Below are 27,193 nucleotides of genomic sequence, written 5' to 3' on the forward strand. Positions count from 1 at the left end.
GAAGATGTGGAGGATGGAAAAGAAAGCAGGGACGAAGAGCTAGATGGGCATGATGGAGGAAGAAAAGGTAGGAAAAGGCAACAAGATGAGGATGATGGAGAAGAAGAAAGCAGGGATAGAGAGCAAGATGAGGATGATGGAGGAGAAGAAAGCAGGAAAAAAGAGCAAGAATAGAATGATAGAAAAGAAAGCAGGGGATGGAGCAAGATGGGGATTATGGGGTAGTAGAAAGCAGGAACAGAGCAAGATGAGGATGATGGAAAAGGAAGCAAGGACAGAGCAAGATGGGGAAGATGGAGGGGAAGAAAGCAGGGACATAAAGCAAGATGAGGATGATGAAGGAGAACAAAGCAGGTACTGGGAGCTAGAAAGGGATGCTGGGGAGAAGAAAGCAGGGACTTAAAGCAAGATGGGGATGATGGAGAAGAAGAAAGCAGGGATAGAAAGCAAGATGAGGATGATGGAGGGGAAGAAAGCAGGAATAGTGAGCAAGATGAGAGACATGTACACCCAGCAACTAGCCAAATTCAGGTAGATTTCAGATTAGATTGGGTAGCCAAGTGGCCCTAACTTGCCACAATGGTGGGCTGAATTTATCAGTGTCACAGCTTATGCTCCACTCTGATTATACTTGTTGTCTGTTAGCCTTTATTATTCAGAAGCTTGTTGCATAGAAGCTGTTTGGCACATAGAAGGCTCTAATTTCCCCCAAAATAACAGCAAAGTGTCTGGTCTCGCCATCCGCTTGTTCGTTTTTACGCAGCACCAAGGGATTTCTTGCTGTAAGACAATGACACACACAGACGCAACACACATACTGTATATTGACACACACGGGTGGTGACGTGTTGGTAATATAGCTAGAGGCTCCTGTCTGTTTAGGGAAAATGTTTCAGAATGTTGGAGGATAAACACAGACTGGAACTTTCTCCTTCGGCCTTAAAGCTCCTCTCTGTTCATGGAGGTATTGTGAATGATTGGTTCCCATAGAAATGTTTATCTTTTTATGTTTCTACAGTTTGATCCTAATACATTTTGTGGTGGTCTCAGAGTACTTTTTATTATATTTTCTTTCAATTTTGAAATTGACTCAGAGGCCACACTGAATGAGAAGGATGGCTGAGTTCATAAACGTGCGAGTGAAGCTGCTGAGATTTTTTACTTGTGTATGATTAGTTCCCTAAGTCACATGTTATTGTAGGGTAGTCATGTCTGATTGGACTCCAAAGTTTTTTTCAGCACGAGCTGTTTTGTAAAACACAAGAGTGGAAAAAGTACACAACAGTAAACACAATCCAGCTGTTTTTGAAAATGAGAAAAACATAGATAAGAAAATTCTTTATTTCAATGGCTTTGTACTTTAACTTTATATCCCTAAATATTTGACTTCTCGCATGGCTATTTTTCTAGACTGCATGCCATAATAGATTATGTTGTTCAAATTTACTCTTTCACGTGGGTTGCCCACATGCATGCATGTCCATGTATGTAGTGAAAATAAAGCTTTTTAATCTTGAATGTATAAACTGAGTTGATGAAATGATGCAGCCATGTATGTCTTTAACTTTGTATAAGCTTTATCCCTGACATGGGGAATTTCAGCATAATTTTTTGTGTCAGCTCCAAGTTTTCTGTTATTTTTCCCCCCAGACAATCTGCCTAATATAAAAATGAGCTCACTGTGATTTTTTTTTCAATTTTTTGAACGGGGACACATGGTGACACAGAGCCTAAAATATGTGACAGCGTCTGATGGCTGAGTCTAATGTTCCCTCTCTGTGGGTGTGTGAAATTCACACATGTGAACACACCTCCTGCCCGCCCAGAAGGGAGCCATCTGACCTTTAGCTTGTGCTCGTTTTAATGAAGAGACTGTCATTTGCCCCCACCCCTGATACCCCCCTCTTATCAACAGCATAGTCTGGACAGATTCTTTTTTTTTTTTTTTTGGAGGGGGGGGGGGGGGTATTAATGAGCTAGACATGCTGACAATTGGTCTACCAGTCAGGCCAGTTTTATGGACATGTCCATGGCGGCATAATGAATCCAACATTCACTGCAGTGTGTGTGCTACCAGAGCGGGAAAAGAAGGCACCAGTGACATCCAGTGGACAACTGCTTTTACTGGGGTGGTTGGGGCTCCTGTCTTCTGTGATGTGTCAACATCAGATGTGCATATATTTTTTAAAGATAATGATTAGAAACTTAATGACAGTGTATTAGGGCTGCCTTAGCAGATTAAAATAATAATAATAATAATAAAGAGAATCTGTAAATTTTTCAGAAAAAAGGCTAATATTTCCAGGGAAATTTGAAATCTTAAAGTCATATATTTACAAGAAAATAAATTCAGAATGTCAGTTTAAAAAAATCATGAATTTCCAAAAAAAAAAAAAAAAAAACCTTGAAATTTCTAAGTTTAAAATGTCTTAAATAATGACATCAGAAACTCATTAATTATATTTTTTACGTCCTATATCCAAAGTATAAAGTCCAAAATTTACAAGAAATCAAAGTGAATGCAATGGTTTGACTTTCAACTTTCAACTTCATAAACTCAAATATTCTAAGATTTGGTTCACATACTTTTATTAAATTTAAAGTAAAAAAAAATGTAAATCAATGACTTTAAACTTGAGAATTTTAAGGGTCTTTTTTCTTGAAAATCACAATATCCACTTATCATTCTTTTTTTTCTTAAGTGGCACTAATATGGTGTTACAATAATGAATATTTTACACATAGACTTTTTGTCAAAAAGAAATGCATGGAGGCATATTATACTGGGGTACTCTCAGTGAAAACAATAAAATTGATGTTTAATTAACCAAGTGGGTCCTGGGGGGCTTACCTTAGAGGTAGTGGGGAGGGCCCCTAGGGAAAAAGGTTGGGAACCCCTGCCCTAGTCTCCATAGGGGGCTTTCAAAGGCTGAGCAATGAATGAAATTTAGATTAATTTGCAATATTTACTACTTCAATTTCCAAATTGCAGAAGGTGCAGTATTCCTTTAACCTGAAATGTGTGTCATAAAAACAGTTTGATATATTTTTATATGTTGTACTCTTCGCATTATCACACTACTCAGCCTCAGGGAAAGTTTCCTCTAGGGTGCTGGAAAGATGGCTCAGGCCCACTGTCCAACTTCCGATTTAGGAGGAACATTGTAGATTCCGCCCTGGTCGTGGGACAGTGGACCAGCTCTTTACTCTTGAAGGGCTCCTTGAGGGAGCATGGGAGTTTTTTCATCATCTACAGGTGTTTATTGGACGGTCATGTGGTGGGTGGGAGAATATGGCGTACCAGGGCTGCCCTTGGTCTCCAATGCTGTTTGTGATTTTCATGGACAGGGTCTCAAGGTGCAGCTGGGGGGGAGTGCTTCCAGTTTGGGTAGCTCAGAGTTTCATCACTGCTGTTTGCAGCTGATGTGGTTCTGTTGGCTTCTTTGGCTCGGGGCAGAGTGTGAAGCAGCTGGTATGAGAAGCACCTCCAAGTCTGAGGCAATGGTCCTCTGCCGGAAAACGGTGGATTGCTCCCTCTGGGTGGGGAGAGAGTCTTTGCCCCAAGTCAAGGAGTTCAAGTATCTCGGGGCCTTGGTCAGGGCTGAGAGTAGAATGGACTGGGCGATTGACAGGCAGATTGCAGTGTCAGCAGTTTTGCTTTTAATGAAGTGGTCAGTGAGTATATTTACAAATTATGAATTTATTATCATCTGTATAGGTCAGTGGATAAGCACTGTCATAAAAGTCACTGGTAAAACACCATTTGAAATGCTTTTCTCTGATGTCCTCTAAATGTGTATTTACAGTTTCTCTCCTCTGTGTTTCTGAACCATAAAGTCATATTAAGCCAAACGCTCTATATATGTATCCATTAATATAACATGATCATGTTTTTTTTAATTGTAAAAGTTTTATTATAAAGGCATCACAGATTTAAACAGAACACTAAACAACATTATAAACAGTTAACAGAGCTTGATTTGGGTGGTTTTTTTTTTTTGCTCACTGTGACTCACAGCACCAGGCTGCAGTTAAAGTGAGTGGAGGGTGAAAGTTTGCAGCAGCCCTGCAGACTGCCATCACTGAATCCACCCCCAATCGTCACGTTCAGCGGCTCATACACCGTCACACTGTGAATGAAACACGACACGATGAATCACATCTCTGCTCCAGTTGCTGTTTTCATTCTAACAAACTGTTGGCGGTTTACAGATACTAACACAGAGTGAAATTCAGTCGTTCTAAAATTAGAGACTTGAGCCAAACTTCAGCTTGTTAAGGAAACAATATAACACGTACAAACACGCACCTGTTATACAGCTGTTTGCAGCAGGCGGCCAGGTGTGAGCTGAGGGTCACATTGGTGTTAGTGAACTCTGTATTCAGGAAATGTGGGCACTGAATATCCGGGATGTACAACACACCTTAAAAACAGTCAAAGTCTGCTTTTAGTGGATTTATATACAGCAGGGGTGTCCAAACTATGGACCGGGGGCCAAATGTGGTCTGTGGTTCAATTTTGATTAGCCCACAGCAAATTTTAGAAATAAAAAGAAAAATGGCCCACATTTGAACATGAACCATGTGCTTAACTTCATAATTTCAGCACAAGGCAGTGCTACAGTGCTAATTCTAGAAACAAACATCTTGACAAGAAATATTTACTGATGTGTTTTTTGTGTGACAAAATCGAGACAACACTTTACTACCAACCAAAATAATATCAATATCTTATTTTCTAACTCCCTAATGGGTTATGGCAGCAAAAAGCAGTACCAATAATATTTCAGGGGCGGAGCCAGTAGTAGTAACATAACAAAGCCCCCTGAAATCTGATTGGCCTCCTCAAAAACAAGTAATTGATTGTCTATTTGTCTTGTCAGCTATCAAGTCAAGCGTCAGTAGTTCAGGCAGGCCTTGGAGTCATAATCACACAAGCCCTCATTGGCTGACAGCCAGCTCATTTGCTGTAAGCATGCTATTGGCTAGTTGCTCTCATGCTGCCTTTTATAAACTGCTCTTGCCTTCCTCTGTTGCTCTCTCTAAAAAGCTGCTCTTGCAACCCTCCTCCACCCTAGCTCCTCCTTTATTCTGCTTCTGACTTGATCAATGACACTACATTGTCATTGATGCCTGCTCTACTCTTAAGTTTGGCTGCTTCCTGAATAAACCAGCCATTTAGGCATACAAACTTTTATGTACCTCACCTTGTGGATATTAAAGTGGCCCGAACATCCTTGTATATTTTTCATGTGGCCCTCAGTGGAAAAAGTTTGGAAACCCCTGATATACAGTATATAAAAGTGTTTTAGGGCTTCACAGTGTTACAGTGGATCCTGATTCAAATTGCTGTGGGTCGGGGGGCTGGGTACATGTGGAGTTTGCCTGTGCTCATGTGCCTGTGTGGGTTCTCCCTTGGGATTTTGGCTTCCTCCCATGGACCAAAGATGTGCTTGTTAGGCTAACTGGTGATCTAGGTCATGGCAGAATCTGTCTCTTTAAAGAGATCCGGATCATTTGGCTCAGCTCAGTCGAGCTGTTTTTTGGCTCCCAATTGGCTCTTCATTTTGTAGCAGATTGGCTTTTTAATGTGGAATATATATAACCACAAAAAATGGAGGAAAGAAGACTGACACTCAAACGTGAGCTAACTACAGTGGCTCACATTGAAGAGCTGTTTCGTAACACAGGCACATCATCACTCTGTTTGTTACTCCACAAGTTGTATTCAGTTGATTTTCATCACCGTTTAAATTAAAAGCACGTTTGTGACAAAAACGGGAATTTGTTCTATGTTAGAGGGCTCAGCTAGCCTCTTAGCTCAGTGCAAGACCCCTGAAGACTCTTGTCACACACACATAATCACACATTTTTTAATGCATTTTGAAATTCCACTATTTTTCTTTTTAAACTGTTTTTGTGCCATTGTGGATTTTTCTACTGTCTTAAACTAAGGGTAATTGACTTGCTGTTTGGGTACAGACCTACCATTAGAGGTAGATCAAAGATTTAAACATCATTGACTGAACCACAGAAAAAAGAACTTGCCATGGATTGAAAATGAAATGAGAGATCATTGAAATGGTGCAGATGACATCTGAGTACTCCACTGATCTGTCAGGGAGTTGTTTTTTTTTTTTTTTTACAGTGAAACGAGACATCAAAGATTGGGGATGGACTTATTTTACAACACTGTGGCTGCAGGGAGATGCTATTGCAGCCTTATCCTCAGGGACACTAGAGCATGCAATTAATCCTGATTAGAAAATATTAGTGCACTAATTGTGGATCTTTATTCATCACGATTAACTTGATTCATCTTGACAACCCTCATTATTCTTAATGCCTATAAAAAACATGCTACCGGATTAGCCTTTAAAAATGTCAGTTGCATCTTAGACATTTTAAACAGCAATGGATTCACATCAGTTAAAGATATAACCCATCTATGTGTGAAGGACAGGGCTGTGCTTGGTTCACATGAAGCCAAAATCAACACAACACAAAAACTATTCAAAGGAGCTTTTCTTGCTGTTGCTACCCTTGACCCTTGTTTTGAGCTACTGGTACCTCCAGTTGGTGACAATCAGGTGCCTGACTGGTTCGTTATGCCAGTCATCCTCGAACTGACTTATCCAATCCACTAAACAAGAGTCAACAGCAGAATAAGCTGTTTGGCATTGGCAGAGAAGATTTTGCAAATTTGAATGGGCTTAACCCACCTACTCAGCTCTGCTGCTCATCCCCCAAAGCATGCTCCTTAAAATATGGCACCATTTTAAAGAGATAAAAACAATGCTTACCAATGGTTTAAGATTTATTGCCAAGAAGCATTGTTACAACAAAGAAACCAAACACAAATTTCCTTACATTTTGCATTTGGCTTGGGTGTTAAGGATTTAAGATTTAATTAGGTTTTGGGATCATTATTTTGGTCAAAAACACATTTCAGTATTTTTCATAAATGATGCAAAGAAGAGTAAAAGTTACCTGCAATACAAGCAGTCATGAAACAGGAGACGCTGCCTGCAATCAGAGATCTGAGGCCACAACTGGAGATGTCTGCACGTCTTTCTGGAGCTAGTGAAGCTGGAAAAAGATTATAGTGAGAATAAATTATGATAAAAAAAAAAATCAATAATCTAATATTTTTCTACCCTAGCTGTTTCTTGCCCCCTGACTGCACCAGCAGGCTATTTACATTAACATGTAACTCCAAAATCAACACTTTCTTCCATCTTTTGCTTGATTCGGGGATAATACTCGTAGCTTTTTAAGTTCTATTCACATTATTTTGAGCAAATAAAATAATCAATTCTCAAGAGGAATTTGTTAAGGACAGCCTCATCATTTAGCACGTCAAGAGCATTGGAAAGTTGGTGTATTGAGTGTTTATAAAACTCTGATTCAAAGCCAACATAACCACTATTTTATAAACACTATATACTCTTTAGAATTATTATTTTACAAATGCAAATCCTGACCCCTCATCTCAGATCACTGTTTCTTTTCATTCTTTTTTCTTTGGCAAATAAACTTTTTATTCCTCAGCCAGCCAAGAAGGATTTTGTTAAGTGAGGTCTTCTTCAGTGACCCTCATTTCAATATCTTCACAGGAACAGAAAGTCTACATTTGCATGCATCAGTTATTTAACAGGATAATAAAGAGCGGTGCTCAGCTATGTAGACAGACCAGCAATACCCCTATGAGGGAGATGACTTTAGAAAATAGCAGAACTTCTGGAGGAACTACTGCTGAATATTGCACGAGTGGTTAGAAAAAAAACAGATGATGTTTTCTTCCCTGGGCACAGGGACAGACAACAGAACAGCTGGACAGGGATCAGATGGAGCAGGAGTAAAAGAGAAGTGGAGGTCTGTGTGAGACGATGACCACAAATGCATTTACTTTTGAATGTCCACCCCAAAGTAACACATCCATTTTCCATCCCACTTATGTTGTCTTATCTTATCTTATCTTATCTTATCTTATCTTAGCTTATCTTTTCTTATCTTATCTTATCATATCTTATTGTATCGTATCATATCTTATTTTAACTCAACTTAACTTCAATCCATCAATTTTCTATCCCAACTATCTTATCTAAACTTAACCTAACTTAACTTACATCCATCCATTATCTATCCTGCTTATCTTATCTTATCTTATCTTATCTTATCTTATCTTATCTTATCTTATCTTATCTTATCTTATCTTACCACTGTTTTCAGTTTGGTTCCTTTAGATATTTAACTTTACAATGTGAGAAATGTATGAATTTTAAAAACTTCAATTTTTAAAGTTTCTAATGTCATGATTAATGTCTATTTAAACTTTGAAATTTCAACTTTATGAATGATTTTGCTTTTTTCCCCATGCTATGGCAGTCACAGGCTAAATGAAACAGACATAACTTCTCTCTCAGCCCACACACTGTAACTCCATTACATATAACAGATGGATTCTTCACCAACTTCCCCCTCCAAGCAAGCCAGCAGAAAAGATTTTGTCTTCCACATTCTTATGTGTACAACAGAGATTATAATGATGGGCATTTTTATGCGTCTATTGGGACGGTGAAGTAGAATCTTAATGATATTTACTCACTCTTGGAGGATGCACAGTTTTGGTGCATATGGCTCCAGTAAGCAATCATCCAAACTTAAACGTTTCAGTTTATCTACTTTCATGCTAAGAAAGTCATCAGCTCTTGAAGTGGCACTCACACAATGCTCCAACTGACATCCCCAGGGAGGCAAAGTTGGAAAATCCACACAGAGCGTAGGTGGCAATGGTTTCAGAGTGGACCTGAATAAAAGGAATTACGTTGTTAGGAAAGTGGTGCCCAAAAAACTGTCCCTTTGTTGCCTATATTGGTGTACTTACTGTATTATAATAGCTGTCTTTATTCATGTTGATTTGTAGTTGTACTGCAAGGTATCCTTTCTTTCTTATGAAATGATACAATAATTTTATCACACTGAGTCAGATCAATGATGTGTTGCTGTATTTGTTTTCCTACCCCTAATATGCACAGAATAGCCACAGTGCCTATAAAAGGTGTTCACTCCCTTGAATGTTTTATATTTTTATTGATTTTATAAATCAATCATGGTCAATATAATTTGAATTTTTTAACATAAAGTTACATTTAAAAAAAACTTGTTAAAGTCAAACTGAAAACAGATTTCTACGAAGTAATATCAAACAGAAATATGTAATGTAAAATAAGTGACACAGTCAGTAAAATAGGATCACCTGAGTGCAGGGATTGTGTCTTCAGTGATTGTAGTATAAAGACACCTGGCAAAGATCCAGTCACTGGTTTATCAGTATTCTTGGCTACCATTACACTATGAAAACAAAAGAACACTCTAAGAAACTCAGAGGATAAGTTATTGAAAAGTATAAGTCAAGGGATAAATACAAAAGCAAATTCCAAGGCACTGAACATCCCCTGGAGTTCAGTTAAATCCATCATCAAGAAATGGAAAGAATATAGCACATATGTAAACCTAAATTGCATGTAAATCAGGCTGTCCTCACAAACTGAGAGACCGTGCAAGGAGAAGACTACCAAGGCACCTGGCATGGCCATAAACACCAATATAGATAAATACATTTCTGACAATGTATATTGAATACAATAAAATCATTTCAAAAGCAATAATTCCATAGAAGCATGAATCTGAACATGAGGGTGCAACACACTGTTTCCTATAAAGGAGGAGGCTGGGGTGGGGGAGGTTAAACTTTGCCAGAAAAAAATTCAAAAGACACACCTAGACTTACCTCAAAGCACACTAGTGTGCCTTTTCACCACTGGCCTACAGCTATAAAGGCCATCTATGAAAGTAGAATATTACACTTGTGTCCATAGTTGGGTAGTGAATACTCACAGAAATATACTGCTTTACGTTGTTCACATACTCTGGCCCTCCTGCTTTCCTCCTCTTAATCAACACTGACAACTTCTGGTAGGCCACAAACTCATTGATAAATGTCTTTATGCCAATCAGCTCAGCAACGATGAAACAGTCCTCCCAGGAAACACCCATCATGAAGGAGAGAGGCATAAACACGTATGAGCAGATGAGCTGAAGGAGAGACAAGGGGGAAGAGTGAGTCCATGAATATTCACCAGAGCCACTGTCCTCTGGAGTCACCCTCATACTGGGTGATATAAAGCTTTCCCCATGTTGCACTGTTGTGTCCTGGTTTTAAAAGTCTAATAAATTTAAGTAGTCATCAAGTCTGAGAGCTTCAGGGTTGATCGGTAAATGAAAAGAGATTTGACAAATATTTTCACGTGATGCTTTGACTTAAGTTAGACAAATCTATGTGTTAACCCATTCATAGGCAAAATACTTATGCACATTCTTATTTAATGAGGCAGATATAGAGTCAAACACTGTAGCTTTGGAAGTAAGAATCCTATTCATTTTTAGCTGATTTGATTAGTAGCTATAATATCATAACCACCTAAAATGGACCTGCCATAATCCTGAGGACGACACATGTTTATGTAATATCAACATCATTAAAACATAAGGCTTATTTGCAATCTCAGGCAGAGAAAAGAAAAACTATAGTACTCACAATCCCAAAGAACCTAGTGATGTCTCTGATTAGTGGGGCTCGCTGTCTATTACCATGGCAAACATCACCAAGAATCTCACTGAAAAGGTGGCATCCATCCCAGTACTACACTTGTAAGTCACTGAGCTCTTTAGAACGACCCATTTTGTGACATTTTTTATCCTGCTTGGTGCTTGATTTTATACATTATATGGCCGAATACATTTGTCCATCTAGTGTATGTAGGAATCCCATTTTTAAGTCATCCATCTTAATTTTGTCTGATTCATCACTCTTAAAGGACCTGTTATGAGCAATCAATTAGGCTAAAAGGACAGATTTAATCATACAAATGAGGCAATTATTTGTTCTTTCTCATCTCTGCCTCTTCTGTGCTGTTTTTATCTGTGTATGGATGTTTTAATGTCAGTGTGTGGAAATCACCGAGAAGCTGAGCTCTGGATTGTCCAACATCCCACCCAACCATGAGAGGGCAGAGTCAAAAAAGGCCAACAGAGCCATGAAGGCAATGAGGTTGACAACAATGCTGGCAATCAGTCCCACAGCACAAGTTGCACCCTGGGATGCAGCCTCCAGGACATTTGTACTTTCTCTGGGGAAACAAAAGCAGCATTTAAAACAGTGCATTGAAATAATCCTGTGGACATCATATTATCTTAATGACAAAGCACAGTGTCATCAGCATACTGGTGTGTACATTAATGTGTTTGATTCATGTTTTAAGGTAATAAAGTCATGTTTTAGCAGGAGTCCAGGATTTTAAGCGACTAAACATACCTCACTTTCCAACAAATACCAAAGAACATTTGACTGCCATGTAAATCCACATACAGGACACCCCTTCTTTTCATAAAGTGTATTGAAAAGCAAAATGGTGTACACAAAGGTTATGATTGTTCAACTTTTAACAGAATCGCTGGTGAAAGATATACTACCCATCAGGATTGGATTAAGAAATGTGAATAAATATATATATATTTATATATATAACATATTTAAGAACTTGTATTAAAGTTTTAAGTTTGTTTTTTGTGTGGGTTGTGTTCACACATCTGCTCATTCTTTCGTCCTACCCTTGTTCCATTTTAAAGTCCTGACTGGTCACTACACGGGGCGTCTCTGTCTCAGGCCAGAAGGTCTTAGCGATGGCAAGGGAGGCCGGAGCAGACATAAATGATGCTGTCAACAAATGAGTGGCCTCAACCTCAAACACAGACACATAAAAAACAAAAATGTTAGTGGTCAATTATTACCTCCTGACAAACATAAAGTTTTATGATGCCCTTCTAGGTCAACATCAAGGACAGCCTGTTAAATTTGATGTTGACACTGATTCAACTGTCTTAAATCCTCTAAAAAAATGTATAAGATATAGTTTGAAAAGCACTTAATAATTCTAGGACTTAAACCTGTGACTCACAAATTATATTAATAATTAACAAAAAGTGACACGACCCCTGTAAGTCCTTGAAAGATGTTTATAATTTGTACTTTAATGTGTCGGTTAGTGTTGAATACTGCATTATTAACATCTTCATGTCAAAAGAAAGCACATTTTTGAGGAAAAATGTGCTTTTGAAGAAATGCACCATTAGGGAATTTATTAAATTGAAAAAGCATATTAAGGATGTATCTAATAGAGTTTATTATCTGAATACAAATTAAGGCCTTGATACGAAGTATGGGTTTTTTCAACGGAAATTATTAAAAAAAAAATACTTGATGAACTTGCTCAACCTACCAGTCCCCCCTGTAACAGGGCTTGTGCTGTGCTCATGGTGATTATTGCTGGCCTTTCTTGTAATAGGGTATAGTCCTTATTATAATATTAATGATTAATACTGGTTAATCAAAATAGGCCACAACTATCAGTGCCCTAAAAGAAATTAAAGTTGAAAGGAAAGAATTTGTGGGGTCACAAAGTAAGTTTAAAAAGACGAATATGGTGCAAAAGGCAGTCAAGCCTCCTTATGATCCAGTGACATGCGCAGCTGTGAGTGAGAGCGAGCGGGTGCACGCTTATATACGACCGGCAGCTTATACTGCAGTGATTAAACGCGCAATTCATAGACTTCAGTTCCCAGACAAGTGTGTGTGCGTCCTTGGGACCTGTAAGTTGTAACGTTCACGCAGCAGTTCTTGTTTCTGTATATTTGTGTATTAAACTTTGCAGACTTTGAACACTTGTTTGAGCAACGGGTCAGTGTTAGCTAAACCTGCTCGTTAAATGACAGCTTTAGTACCTTTGTTTATTAAGCACATTATTGTAGTGTTTTAAGTTTGAGTTATTTGAGCACATATGTAACAGAAATTACTACAATCTACTTTAATGTGTTACATTTACATACTCAGGAATATAGTATTATTGTAATGCACACACTGAGTGTATGCATATTGGTATGCACTGCTTAATACATTGATATTTTTGGAGCTACATATGGTTTATTTCTTTTCAGAACCAAAGACCCATGTTTGTACAGTTGCAAAAGTTCATTAAAGCTTTAAAAGGAGAGAAGTCGCCCTAATCTGAGTTCTAACAGACACACCTGGAGCGAAGTTTGGAGAATTGAGATCCAGACAGCTACTAAGTCCCTGCAGACCTTTAAACCTTCATTACAAATATGATAACGTGATTGACTTTGAAGATGTCTGATCAAAATGAATGGTGGTGGCTCGCTGGCTGTTCTTTGTTAATCTGCAAATGCTTTTCCTATGAACATGAATGCCTCTGTATTCACAAATACTGTGAGTCTCATGTCATGGTTGTATGAAGGTTTTGGAAGATTTTCAGGTTTCAAATTGGGTCAGGGCACACTTAAGTTTAGGAGAAGCCACTCTAGAGAAAGTCAACGTCAAAGCATGGTTTGAGAATAGACTACGTTTTTATGACTTCCTTCCCCTCCCTCTCTTATCTCACCCCAAAAGAGATGAAGGCTCCTAAGATGGTACCAGAGATGCTGGCAAACCCTCCAGTCATCACAGCGTGGATCTCAGAGAGAGTTAACCCACTGATGTACGGGCGGATCAAGAGCGGTGAGTCTGTCTAGAAATAAAAAAAGTGAGAGAAAAGGAAACAGGCTTGACTTATTTAAGAGTGCATTTGCTAGTTTTCACTGGTATTTTTTTTTTAGCATATTCACCTGTCCTAAGAAGATGTTTCCAGCTGCAGCCATTGATTCTGCTGGAGATGTTCCCATGGTAACCTCCATTATGAATCCAATCTGAAGATAAAAAATCAGTATGGCATAGAAATGAATGAAAAATATACAAATCCTTATTAATTCTTTATTACTTTGAGTTATCTGTATGAGGAATTTTGATCTTTATCCCTGCTGGTCTCGATTGTTTCTGTATGTAATAAAGATACATCGGGGTTAATTTCACTTTGTTTTAGAACCAGATAGAAACTCTTTACAGGAGCTTTAAAGTGTATTTTTGGTGTGAATCAATTTCCTAAAACTGGTAAGAGAGGAGGGTTTTTGTTTTGGTAATCTCAGAATTTAATCTCTGCTTTTTGCAGATGATGTGGTTTTCTTGGCTTCTTCAGGACCTCCAGTGGGTATTGGAGCAATCAGGATGAGGGTCAGCACCTCTAAGTCTGAGGCCATGTATCTCTGCCAGAAAACAGTGGATTGGAGGTAATCTTTGCACCATGTGAAAGAGTTCAAGTATCTTGATCATGTGTGAGGGTTGAATGGACTGTGAGACTGACGTGTGGACCATATATAGAGGCATTAGTCTTCAACGCACTGGTTGTGGGATCATGTCTTGCCCTCACGCCCTCCCCATATTTCCTGTCACTCTTCAGCTATCCTGTCTAAATAAAGGCAAAAATCCCCAAAATAATCTTGAAAAAGAAAAAATAGCAGCATCTGCAGTATTGCAGACATTGTATCGGACTGTTGTGGTGAGGAGGGAGCTGAGCTGGAAGGCAACGCTCTCAATTTACTGGCTGATCTTCCAACCCTCACATATGGTCACTTGCTTTGGGTAACAACCAAAAGATTGCAGGTTCAAGCGTTCACAAAAAAGGAGATTCCTCAGAAGAATGGCTGGGCTCAGCCTTAGAGATGGGTGGGGAGCTTGGGGATCTGGAGAGAGATCAAAGTACTGCTTTTTTGTCTTCTGGGCACGTCCAACTGGGAGAAGACCTGGGGTGGACCCAGGACTCAGGACTCGCTCAAGGCATAATATATGTTGCATGGGAACACCTCAGAATCCCCCAGGAAGTAGTGGAAAGTGTTGCTGGGGAGAAAGATGTCTTGCTTAGCTTGCTGCCACCATGCGGATAAGTGGAAGACAACGGATGAAACTGGTAAAGATCTTAACTCCTTTACCTTTGTTAACCCTGAGGGGCAAACAGAATTGGCAGTAAAACAGATCATTTCTTAGTTTCTGAGCATGTTGACAGTCTGCCTGAGCTGAATAAATATACCCTGACGGATCAGCATGCAAGGGGGGTGTCTCCATGACACTCGTCAGTCATTTACCAAGCAGAAATGAATGGCGGATATTACAGAATGTGCTCATTTAGATTTCAAACAATTTATCATACATCAATAAAAGGATAATTTTCTCATCTTTGTTGTAAAAGGAAGGAAAAGCAGACATCTCTTATTGGCTCCCTTACTTACCTTTCTAACCAGCCAGGGCATGAAGCCGATGTAGTAGAGGATGGAGATTACGGAGCTTAAAAACACCAAAATTGGCATCACCTGGAGAGAGGCCACTATGATTATTATTATTATTATTTCCACAGTTGTTGCTGAGAAAATTAACAGGCCCATTTTGTCCAGGTTATAAGTCTCATTATGAATTTCACAGTTTGTAAAGTTAAATTTAGTTTGTGCGATAAAAGAATTCAAATACATTCCTGTGCGATACTAAAACTGCCTAGATTTCACGGCCTTCATTGCATTGTTTGATTTTGTGACTACATACAGGTACATACACTTTTGCTTTATTGCTGTTTTGCTGCTTTTATTTACAGTAGACCTGTTAGTGTGTTAGCATGTTGATGTGTGTTTTTGTGTTTACCTTGAAGACAAAAAAATGGTCAGTGTACGAGGCACCAAACACAAACTTAGACCCAACATCTGCAAATGACATAAAACTCTGAAAAGAGAAAATTGTAGAATTGAAGATGAACAAAAACTCAACAAAATTTCTAACATAATTTTTTTTTTTGTTTTATTTTTTAAAGTGACACTTCAAATTTATGATTCAGTAGTTAAGCTGATGTTTAGGAGAAAGTCTGATACATCTTCACCTCGTCCAAATAAAATTACTGTAGTTAAGGAGGGGGCAAAGACAAAAGAACCATGCTGCATACCAAGGAAATGATTAAAAAAAATAGAAACAAGGTGATAATAAAGGGTTGAAGGCTCAATAACTGAAAGTTTAAATGAAGGTTTTGATGGTTTTTCGCCTTTCCTTGATTCATCGGTTGACTTGTTTTCATAAACATTTTAATAAATAAAAAAAAGTGACATATCAAAATTAAACAGCTTTGTCTCTTTCCTTCTCTTACTCTTACACATCTCTTATTTAGTGACGGTTATGGACTTCATATCACTGAAAATGTGACAGGTCCTCCTGTGATATTATAAGGGTTTTTATACCCCCTTATAATAATGTCACTTAAAGAGAACATTGTTGACAGATTGTTGGGAAGTTTTTGAGTATGTAAAGATTATGATAAATCGATCATATTGGGTTCTAAGTTCATTTATTTTCCTTGTCATTGTGTGATAAGTTTGCTCCACAGATGTGTTTTGTCTCGTAGTAATGTTTGACGATAGCGCATTCAACAATTGCAACAGTACTGAAACATATGACACGCTTTAAAAAAAAATATTACATAAGAGTTTTTGTTAATCTTTGATTTAAATGTGTTAAACGTTTCCACTCTTAAGACAGGAGTTGATTGGCAGTGACTGTTGCTACTGCAAAGTCAAGGAAAGCTGCACCATTTAAAATAGACTGCAGTTTAACTGCATTGAAAGCAGCCTCATATGGAGGGAAAACAGATTATTTGAGTATTTACGGTAGGTCCAGCTGCAGGGGAAAATACACAAGAGGCGACCATGTTCATTGATTATGAGCTGCGTCTTCACTGATGTGTAAACGTCCACATTTGCATCACGATGCATTGTGTAAATTAATATTTTCAATTCTCCTGGGGCAAGGAGCCAATTAAAAGGGCATGCAAAATGAAAACAAGTAATTGAAGCCAGGTGATGACAACAAAAGAAGAGAAAAGGACGATGAAAAGGAACACTGTAAAGGTTAGACACAAAGGAAAGACACTTTGTGATTAATCTCCCATTTTAAAAGTCCATTGTTTTGCATTTAACAGAATTCATTTAATTTTGGATTAAAGTGAGGGTAACTGGCTTCCTGTTTGAATGCAGACTTTTATTTTGAAAGACAATAAGGAAATTCTGATAGACACCACAAAAAAGACACTTACTATGGATTGAATTAAGCTTAAGATTAGGGGTCCGATACTGATTATTAGTAGCTTGTGAGATCAATATCTGATATTTTTGAACCAATATGCATTTATTATGACGTACAATATGTTTTTCATGTGGCAAAAGTAAAATTGCATCATCAAATAATGAAGGAAAATAAACGGTTTAGCCCTCGTTCTGTCAGCATGAGACAGACTTTTAATCGGCCAAATGTCAAATATCAGCCTCAATAATCTGTCAGGCTGCTGATCGTTCCTCTCCCAGTCTAAATGACTTGTGACTTGTCCAGTGAGCTGTCTGTGCGTTTAAAAAGTGGGATGAGACATTAAGGAGTAATGGTGTCAATTAATCACGATTCATGCATTAACTCTGACAGCTCTGGTAAAAACAAGACAAGAAAATTGATGATCCTGGAAAAAAAAGTAGTAAACTGAAACAAACAAGAATTAGCAAAGTCAACATGTAAACAGTAAATGTCTGTATTTTTACTGGGTGGTTTTATGTGTTTGTGTACCTCCACTAGATTTCCAAGCCACTGCAGCGCTCCTAAACCAAACGTTGTCCTGAGGGTCAGCAGACCAAACACAAACTGCAGCCCAACACCACAAATAAGAGTCTGCCAGGACCACTGCAACAAACATGTGCAGTATGTGAACTTACACGCTATCAAAGAGTGAATGTCAGGTGTTTTTGTTTGTGTGTTTTTGTGAGTCAATTACCCTAAATGGATGTTTGGAAAACAGCAGCATCAGGAAGATTAAGAGCAGCAAACCAAAGAAGGACACAAGCTGTCTGGTCCCCTGCTGGGCCGTGTCCAGGGCTAACCAGAACACCACGGCTACCACCAGCAGCACGCACAATATCCTGCAGAGACAGAACACAAAGGCGCTTTTCACTCTTGCACTCCTATAAAAACACACTGATCAGGGAATGCTCACAGAATGCCATATTCACTTTGAAAGGGACGGCAGACCGTTGACCTTCTGCTCTACAAATTGATCTCAAAATCCAAATCTTTTATATTTCCTAACACAACACAGAGCAGAGGAGAGCACTGTGGCTGCAGGTCATGCTTTGGGAGGATGAGCCTTGCTCATCTGTGGCATCTATAACCCAAACGGGTACGTCCATAGTCAGCACTTCATACATGTAACTCTAACATGACATTCCCCTTATCCTCATGGTGTTTGATTAGGTCAGGCTTACCATGAACTCTAGATGTAATGTGTAGTTTAATGTTGGGCTTAATGTACGCTACGTCAAATAACTTTGGAGCATTTTATTTTGCTTTAATTGCTGATTTTTTATTTTGTTGCATGTTTGTCACACTTAAATGTTTCAGATCATCAAACACATTTTGATGTTAGACAAAGATGACCAGAATTAATCCAAATTGTAGTTTTTTAATGATGATTATATTTAACAAGGGATTAAAGCCATGCAAACCTACATGGTCATAAGTGAAAAGGTAATAACCTCCCTGACAAACAGAAACAAAGTCACTGGCATCTGTCTGTCTTGAAAGGGTTACAAAGCCATTTCTGAGGCTTTGGGACTCCAGCAAACCACAGTGAGAGCCATTGTCCATAAACGGAGAAAACTTGGAACAGTGTTGAACTTTCCCAGGAGTGGCCGGCTGACCAGAATTACTCCAAGAGCACATTAGTGACTCATCCTGGAGGTCATAAAAGAACCCAGAAAATCTAAAGACCTGCATGCCTCACTTGGCCCAGCTAAGGTCAGTGGTCGTGATTCAACAATAAGAAAGAGACTGAGCAAAAATGGCATCAATGGCAGAGTTCCAAGGCCAAAACCACTGCTGACAATAAAGAACACAAAGGCTTGTCTCAAATTTGCCTGAAAACTCTTGATGATCCCCAAGACTTTAGGGGTAAACACGGTGTCAAACAGTCAAACATGGTGGTCAAACGTGATGGTCGGGGGTTGTGTTGCTTCTTTAGGACTTGGATGACTTGCAGTAATTGATGGAACCATGAATTCTGCTGTCTACAAGAAAATCTTAAAGGAGAATGTGTGGCCATCGGTCCATGACCTCAAGCCCAAGCGATCTTCGGATATGCAGCAGGACAATGATCTAAAACACACTAGAAAATCCACCTCTGAATGGCTTAAAAAGCACAAAGTGAAGGTTTTGGAGTGGCCTAGTCAAAAACTGGACTTAAATCTGTTTGAGATATTGTGGCAAGACCTTAAACAGGACATTCATGCTTGAAAGTGGCTGCATTAAAACAATTCTGCAGTGATGTGAAAGACCAATTGCCAGTTATCACAAACGCTTGCTTGCAGTTGTTGCCACCAAGGATGGTACAACCTTAGATGGCTTTTTTTTCTTAATAAATTAAATCATCATTTTAAAACTGCCTTTTGCATTTACTCAGGCTATTTTTGTCTAATATTAAAATTTGTTTGATGATCTGAAAAACATAAGTGTGACCAATATGCAAAAAAATCACTACAGCCATTTAAGTCATTAGAAATAAGTGCAGAAATAATCTCTCCTCTTCCTGATTGTCTGGTTTGCCTTTGTAGAGCATAAAGGCTTAAGTATTAACATCAGTCTGTTTTATAGCTCCTTTAACAAATTCATTTGATCATTGCTCTGTTTAACTCTCATTTCTAAAGTCAGTCCTCTGTCTCTGCTTCACTTTTCCACAGATATCTGCCTCTAAAGTATCCTTGAGCCCCTCCAATTACCTTACTTCATGTTCAGTGTGGCACACAGCAGTCGCTCTAACACTCTTGTTACTTTATCCTGCTCGGTGTGATTTCAACGCTCATGCTGATTTCACAAACGAACAATTTCCTCTGAGTGAGAAGAAAGAGAAACATCACTGTGTTTCATCTGTCTCACACATCATTAACAATGGTTACTGTTACAGAGACTGTCCTCTGCCAATAGATTATTAATTTTAGTTTCATAATAAAAAACAAAACAAAACAACCCTTGTGCCTCCTCTTTTGATGAGGACCAAATTAAAACATGATTTGAACTGCAAGTAATTTTCTCACCACTTGATCCAAAACCAGTTTCTGCTGAAACGCTCCCTGATGGGATGGAGCTCCTCCCACACCCTGTCACCATAGCGCTCCATCATCCAATCCCAGACCAGGAAGAACACGATTACCATGGAGATGACCAGCAGCACAACAGCTCGGCGGAAGTTCAGCACACATGCTGCTATCACTATGGCAACGAAGCCTGAAACAAATTTAGTATGAATTAAGTCCTGCAGCGCTGCTGTAATTTGAACCTCTTTCATTCAAACACTTCTGAATTACTTTAACTGCAGTACATCCTGATAAATGGAAAAGAAAAACTTAAAATAAGATGATTATAAACCTGATATCAGATGTTCATTACTGTTTGCTTTGTCATTGTTTGGTCTAAAAGGAACAAAGTAGAAAAACAATTTAATGTACAGTTATATTTGTAGTTTTAAAAGCTGTGAGGTGCATCTCAAAAAATAGGTTATAATTTTTAAAAAAAGTTCAATTGTTTCCCCATTATTAAATTCAAAAAGTCAAACTTCCATATATTTTAGATTCATCTCCTACAATATTAAACATTCAAGACTTTTTGTTTTAATCTTGATGGTTATAGCTTACAGCTCAAAAAAATCTAAAATCCACTGTCTCAAAATATTAAAGTACTGCACAACATCAGTCCAAAAAGGATCTATAATACAGAAATGTTGACCCTCTATAAAAATTCTGCTTATTTATGCACTCAATAATTGGCTAGTGCACCTTTTGCACAAATTACTGCATCTATGTGATGAGGCATGGAGCCAATCAGTCTGTGGCACTGTTCAGTTATGAAGCCCAGGTTGCTCTGATAGCAGCCTTCAGCTCGTCTGTATTGTTGAGTCTGGTGTCTCTCATCCTCCTCCTCACATTTCCACAGAGATTCTCTATGGGGTACAGATCAGACCAGTCAGCTGGCCAATCAAACAGTAACACCAGGATCAGCAAACCAGTTTCTGGACATTCTGGCTTCACTGTGGGCAGGTGCCAAGTCCTGCTGGAAAAGGAAATCGGTATTCCCATAAAGCTTCTCAGCAGATGGAAGAATGAAGTGCTCTAAAATCTCCTGGTAGACGGCTGACAGCATTGACTCTGGACTTGATAAAGACCAGTGGACCAACTGCAGCAGATGGCATGGCACCCCAAACCATCACTGACTGGGGAAACTGAAAACACTGGACTTCAAGCACCATGGATTCTGGGCTTCTGTGATCTCACTTCAGACAATGGTAACTTGATTTCCAAATTAAATTCAAAACTTTCATCTGAAAACAGGAATTTGGCCACAGTAACAATATCTTTTCCTCCTTAGCCCAGGTGACATGCTTATGACATCTGTGGTTTAGGATTAGCTAGATACTAAGAACACAATCCTTGTTGCCCATTTCTTGGACCCATCTGTTTGTGGTGGCTCTTGATCCACAGTCTGCAGTCCACTCCTTGTGAAGTTGCCCCACATTTTCGAATGGGTTTTGCTTGACAATGCTCTGAAGGCTGAGCTCATCCCTGTTGCTTGGGCACCGTTTCTTCCCACGCTTTCCGCTACCAGTCAACTTTCCATGAACATGCTTTGATACAGCCTCTGAGAATAGCCTGCTCTTTCAGCAGTGACCTTCTGTGGCTTACCCTCCTTATAAGAGTGTCAGTGATTGCCCTCTGGACAACAGTCAAGTCAGCAGTCTTCCTCATGATTGTGGTTTTATGTACTGAACCAAAGTGAGAGAATAAAGACTGAACTGACAACATAAAATAATTCAACCTTTTACAGTGTGTGCCCATACAGACATGATCTTATCTAAATCTTTTTGAACCAGGCTGTAAATATGTTTATGTCTGCAGTAAAAATGGGAATTTTAACATGGAGTACGTACTGGTACATATCAATAAGCAGTGTGCAGTGAGAACCCAAGTGTACCTTGCCTAAGTTCAGTAGAAGAGGTGGCTTGGGGCTTTATGTGGACTCAGGCACAGTGCCCAGAAGATGTGAACCCAACTGCACTTGGTACTAGTTAGCAGGTAGAGCTGTAAAGTCTACTCCACCCTCCAATTTCAACATACATCAGATGTGTCATGATCTTCGGGCAGCGGTTTAACCCTGACAGAAGGCCACCACCTTGCACAATGGAAGTGTATTTAAAGCACAGCGCAGTCCTAAGCAGTCTGAGATGAGAGGGCATAAGATTATGGGAGAACTATGAGTTTCTGTAGGAATAATATGTCAACAGTGCATTACTTTGCCTTTTTTGGGGTTGATTTGTCATTTATTTGGACATGATACCATGATTTTATTGCTTCTGCCATGGTTGAGTATAATATGCATTAAAAGTGATGTTTGCTACAAAGGATGTTGGGTTTTATGTAAAATTCTGTGGTTTTCCACCTCAAAAGTTCACTTGTCCTCATCAATGGTACTGTATAGCTCTGAGACCCACTGACCTCCTGATGACTTGTTGCTTGTGCAACAGGATGAGACATGCTGTTGAAATAGGGGTGATTTATGATCAGGAGTCAGAGCATTGTGTTGCATTTTAAAGTTGCCGTTTGGCTCAAGCTGCTCTACGTGGATTGATGCAGTTTGGCAGTAGCTGGGACTGAAAATAGACCTGGTGCTTATATCTGGGATGTGCTGGAGATCAAGTGGAGCAGGGACAGTGGGACTAGAGATGGAATGATTTGCTCTGCAGTGTGTTTCGCTGGCGGATCTCAGCCTAGGTGTATGTGGAAATCGGAGATAGGCAACTCCTGTCTCTTCAAAACTGTCATATTAGTACAGCATGGATCCATGTCAACCTTTCAGTTAAACGGTAGATGTGGAAGTAGAAAGAGAGCGCTTTTTAGCACCCATAGTTGCCTGCAAGATGGACTCTGATATCTGCACAGAATGAACAGATTTCTACCCAAGTGTTTCCATGTTTTTTCTTCTTCTTGGTGGATTTGCACACTATATGTTCATACCAAGCGGCCACCTCTGGTCCTAGAAAATAAAGCCAATATTGCAAGTGTCCACTTGAGGCTGGTTGCAGGAACACTGGAAGTCCTGTCTGAACACATGTTAAAAAGTTGTATTTTACACAAGAAATGAACTGGTTTACAGCCTAGTTCAAAAAACAAACATGTCTCATTAGCTAATGTCTATATGTGCTCTCACACAATATGAATATTTTTTGTACCACAATTGTTTGAATTATTGTCATGATTCTGTGTGTGTTAGTTCGTTTCCTTGATGTTTTCTTTAGTCCTTGTGTTTCTGTGTTTTTTGTGCTGATTTCCATGTTTCTAGTTTTATATTGTGATTAGGTTTTCCCCTGTGCTTCATGTTTAGTAATTCCCTGTGTTCCATGTTAGTTTATTCCCTGTGTTTTATGTTTAGTTACTCCTTGTATTTCATGTCTAGTTTATTCCTTGTTTCATGTTTAGTTTTTACTTGTTGCGTTTTATGTTTAGTTAATTCCCTGTTTCTAGTATTTAGTTTGACTCCTTGTATTTCATGTTTAGTTTTACTCCTTGTGTTTCTGGTTTAGTAATTCCCTTCTTCATGTTTAGTTTTACATTCCCTGTGTTTTTTGTTTAGTTACTCCCTGTGCTTCTTGTTTAGATTTACCCCCTGTGTTTCATGTTTAGTTTCCCTCCCTGTGTTTGGCTCTTTGTATCCTCTTGTGTTTTCAGTGTTTCTGTAGTTTAGCTTCTTGTGTCCAGTTTGAGTCTTTGTCTGCTTCTTGTGTTATGTTCCATGTTTCCTGTTTTATTTTGTAGTTGCCTTCCCTTGTGTGTGATTTCAGTTTTGCTTCCTGCTTCAGTTTCCCTCCTTGTTGATTACCTTCACCAGTCTCACCTGTGTCTGACTGTCCACACCTGTCCTCCATTGTTAATCACTCCCTGTGTATTTAAGCTCTGTGTCTCTCTGTGTCTGTATCGGTTCGTCAGATGTCTTCCCCGTTGTTACTCCCGGTGTTCCTCCTCGTGCCTTTGCTTTGTTTCATGGACTTTTAGTTTTGTGGATTAGTTTAAGTAAGTTCCTTTGTTTGTTTGATTAAACCAGTTTCTTTGAGTTTATCTGCAATTTGGGTCCTTTGTGTTTTGTTTTTGGATTTTTCCTGCCTGAACTATCTGACAATTATATTTAGGAGAAATTTCACTGCCCATTGATTGGTGTGTCTCTTTGATTGGCAGATAGTTTGACAGGCAGAAGCTACGTTTCTGCTTCAAGAGCTGTTTGAGTCCGCCTATTATAAGCAGACGGCTGATGTCACACAGGGTTTGTCCAATTTTTTCTACAGTTTATGGTGCATACTGACACTTACTATATCAGACTTTACATTGCATGCATTTGTGCTTGAGCAGTGGACAATGTAACTACTGTGAATCCAGACCAGTGAAAGAGATGGGAGGGTGGAGTAAATGCCCAAGGAAAGTACAAAACCAGGGGAAAACGTTCTTTAAATGTGCCCCTTGAAGTATGCGGCCCCTGAATTGGGACACAACTAATGGCCTCAAAATAATCATTTCATCATGTGGGATGTGGGTGCAGAATCAAAAATACTGAACATGAAAATCTTTGTAGAGACCAGTAGACACATTTGTTGCCTTGGATAAAACTCCACTGTTAGAGACTTTCACGGTGCAGATTTAAAAATGAGTTCCACTTTGATTCTCAGGCTGAATGTTAACACACTGTTTGAATCTAAAGGCCTTCACACAGAGACTTCCCACTCATTCAGGGTCATGAGTTACACTTTAATGGATACTAACAAAAAAGACAGTTTACCTGCTGCTAAAACCAGCTGAAGTATCAGGTGGATCAGGTCTCTGTGCTCGGCCAGACAGCCCTGGAATGTCTCCATTTTTGTCTCCAGCATGCTAGAAGTACAGAAAGGAGGGAGATAAGGAGCGACGACATGATGTAACATTAGAAAGGGACAGGAGAGTAGCTGGTGATTTAGCAGACAAGGTGCATGTGTGTTTGCTAAAAAAAACAGAAACCTTTTCTGGTGGCGTGTCGTTCTGCGTGCATCATCTGAAACCTCTGAAGTGTTCTCTGCTTGAACATGTATCTTATCCTGCTCCTGTCACGCAAAACACACAGGATTTTTCATGTTAGAAGCATGTCAACACAAGGATGCTTGCACAGCAGCATGTGTTTACTTATAACCATAATGCTAATTTGAAGGAGAGCTTCTTCTCTTGTGCACACGGAGCCTGTCTCTGCATACACAGGTGTGTCAGTCTACAGAAACTACCTTCCAAACCAAGAACAGGCTCAGTAACAGCAGAGACGAACATACTTCATGTTTTATTCTATTAGTTGCAGCTATCACAGCTGGGAAAACAGAAAACTTAAGGCTTTTTTTATGAACTCTTCCATGGTGACCTGCAGTTTTCTCTAAAGTTTAGTCCAAGAACAAATATTCCACTTACCTCAGGCTCAAAGGCCTCGTTGTCTTTGCCTCTTTTTGAACTCCTCCTCTCTAACATACTTAGCTCCATTCTCTGTTCTTCATATACTGTATGTTGTATAAACTGAAGACTGACGAGACCTGCCGAACTTCTTTGTTGAAGAACACCTGTCCCCACCTTTTCTCCTCCCCTCTCTCTCTCTCTCTGAGTGTATTTTCTCTCCCTGGGCTGCACTTTCCCTAGTTCTTAGAGAGAGGACATGCTCCAAATGCAGCCAGGATTGGAAATTAAACCTCTGACCAGCTTGTTGAGGACTAAAAAAATCATGGGATGCTGTGTAAAATGTAAATAAACAGAATGCAATGATTTTCACATCTCATTAACCAATATTTATTCACAATAGAACATGAATAACAGACGTTGAAACTGAGACATTCGATCATCTCATGGAAAGTACTAGCTCATTTTGAATTTTATGGCATTTTAACACATCTCTAAATGGACCAGGTTAAAACTGAGTATATGGCTGACTGCAACTATCTGGGAGGCCTGTTGAAATGTCTGACTGAAATGTGTTCTGACAGAGTGATTTTTTCATTATTATTATAACTGTTATTACTTTTTGCCTAATTTATTGTAACTGGTTATGTAAATTTATATTATTGCTGTTACTCGATTAAAAAAATAGTCAAGTTAATCACATCACTATGCTGTGATTAATTATGATTAATCACAGCATTTTAAAAAAATTGTTTACTGTTGAATACATCTTTGATAATGCTACATACTACAGCTATTTCTGCATGACTCACTTTGGGCCAGGAGACGATGTCTTCAGGTGGTGTCCAACTCTCACTGGGCGTTTTGACCCTAAACCACAACGCCCTCCAGTTGGCGGGTCCGGCAGTGATGGCTAGTCACTGCCCATCTTCTCCTGGACCCCAGCTCAACTCCTCCCTCCAACTCCAGAGCCAACAAGATGCTCCTTCCGCTGCCTCCCCCAACCTGCGGACAACTGTCTGTCTCTCCCTTCCTGCTACTCCCAGAGCTGGGACTGTCTTCCACAAACCCCTGCACCCGACCTCCACTGGGAAAAATATAATTTATATTTAGTATATTCTTATGTTTTTAGGTTGTTATTGTCAAGTCTTTTATTTTTATTCTTTTAATTCTATGTACAGCACATTGAAAGTGCTGATCTGACTCCTTATTGATACTTTCTATAGTTTGGTGGAAAGACAAAATAAGGGCAAATATTTAAACAAGTGGTCTTAGTTGAGTATTGGTTGAGTTTAAAAGCTATGATTCAGTCTGTCACATCTATCATATATATCCCACAAATGTAAACACATATTCACACTGTATTTATTGAAGTTTCTCATCAAAAACTAAATTTTCCCATTTTTATGTGACATTTGAACACATCATAACATATAGAATACAGTCGTATAATTTACTGAGGTCACCTGAACCCATCATAGTCTTCAGCTGTAAAGTTGGCTAATTCACTTCAATTTTGCTTCAGTTTTCTGTCCTGAAGCAGCTGATGAGTGGTATGACCATGGCTTGGTGTATCTATTAGCATCTTGCTAACATTAGCAAAGATGTGCTTTGTCTGAAAGTGGAACTAAAGACTCGTGCTTCGGTGTAAAGACAGTTCATCACTGTAGCATGTAAC

At 39.0% G+C, this 27,193-nt stretch overlaps 1 protein-coding gene across 2 annotated transcripts; it reads right to left on the bottom strand.

Annotated features, from left to right (window-relative positions):
* Positions 1-3,961: 3,961 nt before the first annotated feature.
* LOC121510202 (solute carrier family 28 member 3-like) lies at positions 3,962-25,611 on the bottom strand. Of its 2 annotated transcripts, XM_041788153.1 has the most exons (17): positions 25,537-25,611; positions 25,102-25,184; positions 24,887-24,978; positions 20,107-20,296; positions 17,796-17,940; positions 17,591-17,704; positions 15,638-15,715; positions 15,235-15,315; positions 13,741-13,821; positions 13,518-13,643; positions 11,674-11,804; positions 11,024-11,192; positions 9,901-10,098; positions 8,728-8,809; positions 6,991-7,089; positions 4,310-4,424; positions 3,962-4,130 (listed from the first exon to the last, which is right to left on the bottom strand). In XM_041788153.1, exons 1-17 carry the CDS (start codon positions 25,603-25,605, stop codon positions 4,013-4,015), a joined length of 1,971 nt encoding a protein of 656 aa, XP_041644087.1. In that variant the 5' UTR covers positions 25,606-25,611; the 3' UTR covers positions 3,962-4,012. The 2 variants fall into 2 exon arrangements, with proteins under 2 accessions (XP_041644087.1, XP_041644088.1); XM_041788154.1 differs by lacking the exons at positions 3,962-4,130; positions 4,310-4,424; positions 6,991-7,089; positions 8,728-8,809 and adding an exon at positions 9,323-9,354.
* Between the last annotated feature and the right edge of the window lie 1,582 nt (positions 25,612-27,193).

This window comes from Cheilinus undulatus, linkage group 5 (genome assembly GCF_018320785.1).
Source record: "Cheilinus undulatus linkage group 5, ASM1832078v1, whole genome shotgun sequence".
Taxonomy (NCBI): Eukaryota; Metazoa; Chordata; class Actinopteri; order Labriformes; family Labridae; genus Cheilinus; species Cheilinus undulatus.

Bases quoted from the DNA above. Each gene is read 5' to 3' on its own strand.
- LOC121510202 (XM_041788153.1), bottom strand. From the start codon at position 25,605: ATGGAGCTAAGTATGTTAGAGAGGAGGAGTTCAAAAAGAGGCAAAGAC. The intron at 25,185-25,536 runs GTAAGTGGAATA...TTTGCGTGACAG, and splicing joins ACGAGGCCTTTGAGCCTGAG to GAGCAGGATAAGATACATGT. The intron at 4,131-4,309 runs GTGCGTGTTTGT...TTTCATTCACAG, and splicing joins TGCAAACAGCTGTATAACAG to TGTGACGGTGTATGAGCCGC.